At 30.0% G+C, this 7375-nt stretch overlaps 1 protein-coding gene across 1 annotated transcript; it reads left to right on the top strand.

Annotated features, from left to right (window-relative positions):
• Positions 1 to 2841: 2841 nt before the first annotated feature.
• On the top strand, positions 2842 to 4248 carry LOC105114114 (E3 ubiquitin-protein ligase PUB24-like). The gene has a single exon (XM_011010540.1). The coding sequence runs from the start codon at positions 2988 to 2990 to the stop codon at positions 4218 to 4220; it is 1233 nt and encodes a 410-aa protein (XP_011008842.1). The 5' UTR covers positions 2842 to 2987; the 3' UTR covers positions 4221 to 4248.
• The last annotated feature ends 3127 nt before the right edge of the window (positions 4249 to 7375 follow it).

Here is a 7375-nt window from a genome sequence, read left to right as displayed (position 1 = left end):
ATAACATTTGATACAACAAATGCTTGACACTTTCATAATCCATATGGTATGGTATAATTGACACCTGAACTATGAAAGAACTTGATTTGTTGTTAACATAAGTTATAATCATGAATGCTTGACGAAATTTACAAGTATTAGCATTAATTGAATAAGATAACTAATGTAATCATGTGTGTGGTTTCCAATTGAATAATAAGAGTTTATACTATACTTGTTTGACATACTAGTAGTGGATTCTCTAATTTTGACATTTGTTGTTATCATTGTTTAATCCTTATGTTAATCTTTTATCTCAAAAGTCTTATCAATTTCTTCTTCTTCTTCTTCTTCTTCTTTATTATTATTACTTCTACTACTACTATTACTAATACTATTACTATTACTATTACTATTGTTGTTGTTGTTGTTGTATTATTGTCATTTATAATTTATACAATTAACCTCCCTGTGGTTCGATCCCGGTTTTGCCGGGTTATTTATTACTTCGACACTTCTGCACTTGGGAGAAGATATCAATCTTTTAGTCATGTCACAAAGCATAACTTACTTACGACCTCTCTTGTCTAAAAGCCTATATGTTTTTTAAATTGAATTTTAACTTTTTAATTTTACAGAAAGTTTTGTTTTTTTTTTACATGACATAAAATAATTTTTTAAGGGTTATGAGTTTTAGAAAACATACCAATTAAGGGTTATTTAAGATTAATATTTTATTCATCTATAATTTGTTAAAATTCCATTAATGTTTCATGTTAAAGAGCATAGGTTAGAGATTAAATTTTCATAAAATTTTAACCTAAAAAGTAAAGTGAGTGATTCCACTTTTAATTTGGCATCTTGATTAAACATGTTCTTAAACAAAAATTTGCAACATGCTAAAAACCCTATATGAATTAAAATGAAAAATAATTAAATCTGGTATGCAAAAGTTAGTTTAATATCAATACCCTAATGCAGTTGCTAACAATATAAATGTTATGGGCGTCAACAACAATTAAGAAAAAGCAAAAGAGGAAGAAACGTAAATTGTATTTCCATGGTACGAAGGCCACCTAGAAAATGATGGATCCATGTAATCAACCAACCCAGGTAGCGTTTAGGACTGGCTATAGTATTTAACATTTAGCATCTGCCATCTTATGTTAATTATATTATTCTGAAGACTGAATAATTCAGGTGTCAGTTCATGGTAAATAAAAAGGAAAATCGTATCATGTTCCTGTGTTGGAAAATATATATATATATTAATTTGATCGTAGACTTTGATCATGCGCTATATTTCTGGAAGCCGTGTATCTTTTATCTATGTTTAATAAGATCATGTAGAGAGCAGCTGCGGAGTTGATTTAACCGGGCAATTAGCTTTCTTTATTTCTTGATCTCTTAATTTTTTAATTATAATTAATATTCTTAGCACATGAAGAAGAATGTGTGTTTCTACAGACACACACACACGTATGTTAATGAAGAAAAAAAGAAAAGTAACCAACGCCCTATTTGTTTACGCGGCAGTGTGGTGTTGTGTAGTATATGTTTTATCTCAATTATATATTTGAAAGGGTTTAATTAATAAATAAATAATATAATTTTACTTTAAATTCTCTATTACAAGGTTAAGAAAAAAATTACAATTTATACATTTTACGCATTTGTAAGAACTACTTCAATACTTCAATACTAAACATGAACTAAATAAACACATTTGATTTTATTGAAATAAATACTTGATTAAGGAATATAAAATTAGTAAGCTGAGAATTGGAAGAAAATTAACTAATCTGAAACCACTAGATGGTAAAAATTAAGACCAAAGAATTAATTAATTATTTTTTAAACTTGACTATTAAATTTGTACAAGGAATATGTTATAATTTATTGTTTAATTTGCTAAAATAATGTATACACATTGTTTTTCTTTTTTTATGGTTTGATAGTCTCAAACTAATTCTCATTTCTAAATAATTTAAAAACTCAAATAATTGGGTACCCAGCATGCGTCCTTGAAGTGGATGCTAATTATTTATGTTGAGAGTGGAGTGTGGGGTAGGAATTAAAATAGATTAATAATTATTATATGCATATAAAAAGTCTCAAAAGAACGCAGTCTCCAGGTTTAAAATATTAACTAGCTGATCAGATTAACTCAGCTTAATTGGCAAATTATGTTCAAGAAATAGTTCGGTCAACAAAAAACCAAAGGGTCGAATTCTTGAACAAGAACAAACGACTGCCAAATGGGGTGGTATTTTCTTCTTCTTTAACCCACAGAACCACGCCAAGGAAAAATTCTTGAGTTGATACCGCCTGCTAACTTTGCCCAGATTCTCATTTTGCATACTCAAAAACATTCCACAGTTTTAGGACTTTTATTATTATCATGGATATATGAATTAAGGTGAACGGCCTTTTCCAAGAGCTACCAGAAGTTTATCAACTCGTCGGTTAATTGAAAAGTACAAGTAATAAGGTTGAGACCATGGATATTTTTCCCCTCTAAGTTATTGTTTATCACTTGGTTATTATCAGCAGTTAAAAGCTGACTTGCACAGTTCTATAACATGCACCCATGCCTCTTTTGTTTTTTTTTTTGGCCCTTTCAATGGTGGATCCATCGTTATTTTGCCCACTAATTTTGTGCCACGTGACTCTGCTTTGGTTGGCTCCTGGAAGAAACTTCCGGCCAACGTGTTTTTATATGTTTTTTTTGGTTTGACCATGAAAATGCCTTATGGGAAAAGTATGGCTATCAAACAAGAACAAAAATATTAAAAAAAAGAAGAAGAATCAAAGTAAATAGCATTAATTGTTTTTTTTCTCTAGAATTGTCAAGCTTTGGTACTTTCAAACCTTGCTATTAAATATGCTGGCTTCATTCACTGACGGCAGCTAAAAAGAAGAAGAAAGCATCCTCTCCATTCTTCAAAATCCTCCCAAGAATTTCGAGAACTTGTGCAGTCTCATTGGTTGATTCATAGTTATAGATCATGGATGAAATAGAAGTTCCTGAATATTTTCTATGCCCCATTTCGCTGCAAATCCTGAAAGACCCAGTTACAACAATAACAGGCATCACTTACGAGCGAGAAAGCATAGAGCAATGGTTGAAGGCAGCAAAAAGCAACGCTACTTGCCCCGTAACAAAGCAGTCTTTGCCGAGAGATTCTGAGTTGACACCAAATCACACATTGAGGAGGCTAATTCAATCATGGTGCACCGTGAATGCTATATGTGGGGTTGATCGAATCCCCACCCCAAAGTCTCCAATCAAAAAGAGCCAAATATTTAGACTCCTCAAGGATCTTGATGCCCCTGATGATCACTTGCGTACGAAGGCAGTAAGGAGAATGGAAGCCCTTGCCAAAGAGAATGAAAGGAACAGGACTTGCATGGTGGAAGCTGGTGTGACAAAAGCTGCGGTTCTTTTTATCATAAAATGTTTCAAAGAAGGAAAGACTGCTGGTCTTGAAGAAATTTTGAGAATTCTTTATCTTATTTGGAACCCATCTCAAGAAATCAAGCTTCTTGTTAGGGAGAACCAAGATTTCATCGATTCATTGACATGGATTTTAAGTTGTGATCAGATAGACAATCACGTTGCTGTCAAGACCCATGCAATGCTATTATTGCACAAAACAACGGAGATTGTATGTCAAAAGCTATTGGGGAGTTTAAAGGTTGATTTCTTCAAAGAGATCATAACAAGGGTTCTTAGAAAGAGGATCTCTAAACAAGCCATAAAGTCATCCTTGCTTGTTCTTGCAGAAGTGTGTCCTTGGGGCAGAAACAGAATGAAAATTGTTGAAGCTAATGCTGTTTTCGAGCTCATTGAACTAGAACTAGAGAAACCCGAGAAGAACATCACAGAGCTCATTTTTAATATCTTGGCTCAATTATGTTCATGCGCAGATGGGAGACAACAGTTTCTAAAGCACGCAGGAAGCATTGCCATGCTTTCAAAGAGGGTCCTTAGGGTTTCTCCAGCAACAGATGATCGAGCAGTGCGCATACTTGATTCAATCTCAAAATTTTCTGCTGGAGACGAAGCTGTTCTAGAGATGTTGAGAGTTGGTGCTGTGTCAAAACTTTGCATGGTTATTCAAGCAGACTGTGCTCCCTACTTGAAAAAGAAAGCAAGAGAAATCCTTAGGTTGCACTCCCATATGTGGAACAATTCTCCTTGCATTGCTGTATATTTGTTAACCAGGTATCCTGGATAATTAATCCATTAGTTTCTTCCCCTTTTTTTTAAATATCTTGCATAAAAACAGGCAAGAGAGCTTCTAGTTCAACATGCATGCAGTTCTATCACTGAGATTTCTCGGGTTCTAGCGTGTTTATTTGTAAAATTAAAAAAAAAAATGGAAAAGAAGAGAATCAGATTTCTTTTCTTTTCTTTTTGATTCCATCCTAATCCAATCTTTGTTTGTGCTTTTATTTTGTAATTTTCTGTTCAAACAACCAGTAATAGTAGCAGAATTTGACTTTTAAGACACTGTGGAATTTCTTCATCTGGGCAAGTAATTAGAGTGAATATATGTTATCACGTGCACACCGACCATTATTGCAAAAATGGGAAAACGGAACCCTGCCACCATGATTGCACGGTGGAAAACAATGTAAGAGATCAGGTATGATTAGGATTTGAACTTTGAAGAACACTCGAAGAGATAGCGGTGCAAGTCAGTGTTTGAAAGGTTCCAGGGACAATAACCTTTATCTGCCACGAATGCTTTTGGTCAAAAATAGCATGGTTAGTAGCCAGGTGGTTACATTGCTTAACATAATTTTTAAAATATTTAGTTAATTAATATATATTATATTTTTATATGAGTTTTTTTTAAGATATTAATTACTAAAAATCCAAATATTTATGTTAAATTATAGCTATAAACACTATCATGATACTAAATATATATTAAACAACTTTATATATATATAACTCTGGTTTTTCTAATAAGGCGATTAAGAGTTTGTTTAATAATGTAATGAGTCATGGTAAAAATTGTATTTTAATATAATTACAATTTTAAAAATGTCTAGTTAATAGACATTATAATTTTACATAAACCCTACTAAAATATTTTTTGAAACTTTGATTATGAAATTAAAAATTAAAAATCTATAGTTTTTCTTCTACTTATTTTTTCAAGTCACGGTAAAAACTATATATCACAATATGAGAGGCGCTAAATGACTTGATATATTAGCTAGAGTTATGTGGAGACAAAGTTTGTTAATTGCAGCCATCAATTACGACTTGTCAACAAGTATTCATTTCATGGGGTGATTGGTTCGTTGCAGGCGGTCCAATTGGATATAGATACACATGAACATATGGAAACTTTTGACCATACAAAAAAGAACATAGATTTGGCTACTTCCAAGTTACTGGCATTATGATGAATGATGTTTGTAAAATTATAATCATTATTTTTTTTATTGGATTTTCTTTACAGAGAAAATTAATTATTGATTTTTGAAAAATACTACTCATCACTCATTAAAATCATAAAACGATCTTGTTTAGATATTATTTTATATTATCCTTTAATAAAATTGATAAGAATCAATGAATATCATTAAAGAATTCATTAAAATTAAATACTAAATGAATTTATTATAAGGTCTAGAACTAAAAGGATTGAAGAGGAATTAATCATAAATTTTTAAATTTTTATATCCACAAAGTTTATATAAAATTGATATCAAAACAAAATTTTAAAATCATAAAATTAGGTTATATATTTTTTATTTTTTATTTTTTATATTATTTTATTATTATCATAATTTTATCTTATGAGAATAAGTGAAATGTTACTAATTAACAAGCATTACCAAAAAAAAACATTAGATATACCAATTGGTTCTATTTTTTTATATTTTAAAATATTTTTGAAAACATTTAAATTTTTTATTTTAAATTAATATTTTTTTTATGTTTTTAGATAATTTTAATGTGTTAATTTTAAAAATAATTTTTAAAAACTAATTTTTTTTAATATATTTTTAAATAAAAAATACGCTTTCCTAATTCAAAACCAGGAAGCCAAAGAAATTGAGAAATTTACACCACATGTCATTTTTCTACAGTGATTTTTCAGCAGAAAACACAATTTCGTTTTATTTATAATAATAATAATAATAATGAGTCTACGGTAGGCTAAGGGTTGACGTTGAAGTAGCAGCAAAGCTTGACTTCTCTATGTATACTTGATCTACATTGCCATCGATTTTGGACATTTACCGTCATTGAAAATGTGGGAAATGAACTCCACGTACTCCACATGCACTGACAAGAATAGCAAATATTTATTCCTTGTTTCATATTTGAGAGTTTGAAAGCCAAAACGGAGGCGGATTCCACCTTTAGTTTAGAGTTTCCATTTTCCATGCCTTTTTTTCTTTTTCTCTTTTCTATTTCCTTATTGTATCCTTAACATGCTATTTGTAATACAAGCAAGTCAATGGTACTGTAGGATTTTAGAACAAATTCCCATGTTGAACATATTTACAAGAGGTCTTCCACGTCACAAACATAAAATGGAATTGGTTAAGAAACTATTTTGGAATGCGGGCCAACATGTATTTACAAAAATTTTATTATTATTTATTATTAAAAATTAAATATTTTTGTATTTTTTTATCATTTTGATGCGCTGATAACACGATCAAAAGATTAATGTCTTTTTTTAAGTGCAGAAATGTCAAAATAATAAATAACCCGGCAAAACTATGGTCAAACCATAAGAAGATTAATTGTATAAATTATAAATAACAATAATATAACAACAACAAATCCATAATAATAACAATAACAATAACAATACTAAATACTAATACTAATACTAATACTAATAATAATAGTAATAGTAATAATAATAATAATAATAAAGAACAAGATGATGATGAGAGTTTTGAGATGAAAGATTAATGTAAGAATTAAACAATGATAATAACAAATGTCAAGGTTAGAAAATCTACCAATGGTATGTCAAACAAATATAGTATAAACTCTTATTATTCAATTAGAAACCACACACAAAGAATGTTCCAATCAGATTATAAATTGTTAACATGATTACATTAGTCATCTTATTCGAATAATGCTAATACTTGTAAATGTTGTCAAATATTCATGATTATAACTTATGTTAACTGACATGACTAAAAGATTAATGTCTTCTCCCAAGTGCAGGAGTGTCGAAGTAATAAATAATCCGGCAAGACCGGGGTCGAACCACAGGGAGGTTAATTGTACAAATTATAAATAATAATAACACAACAACAATAATAATAACAACAACAACAATAATAATAGTAATAACAATAATAATAGTAGTGGTAGTAATAGTAATAGTAAGAGTAATAATAA

This window comes from Populus euphratica, unplaced genomic scaffold (assembly GCF_000495115.2).
Source record: "Populus euphratica unplaced genomic scaffold, PopEup_1.0 scaffold493.1, whole genome shotgun sequence".
NCBI classification, from domain to species: Eukaryota; Viridiplantae; Streptophyta; class Magnoliopsida; order Malpighiales; family Salicaceae; genus Populus; species Populus euphratica.
This window is presented reverse-complemented; position numbering and strand designations above follow the sequence as displayed.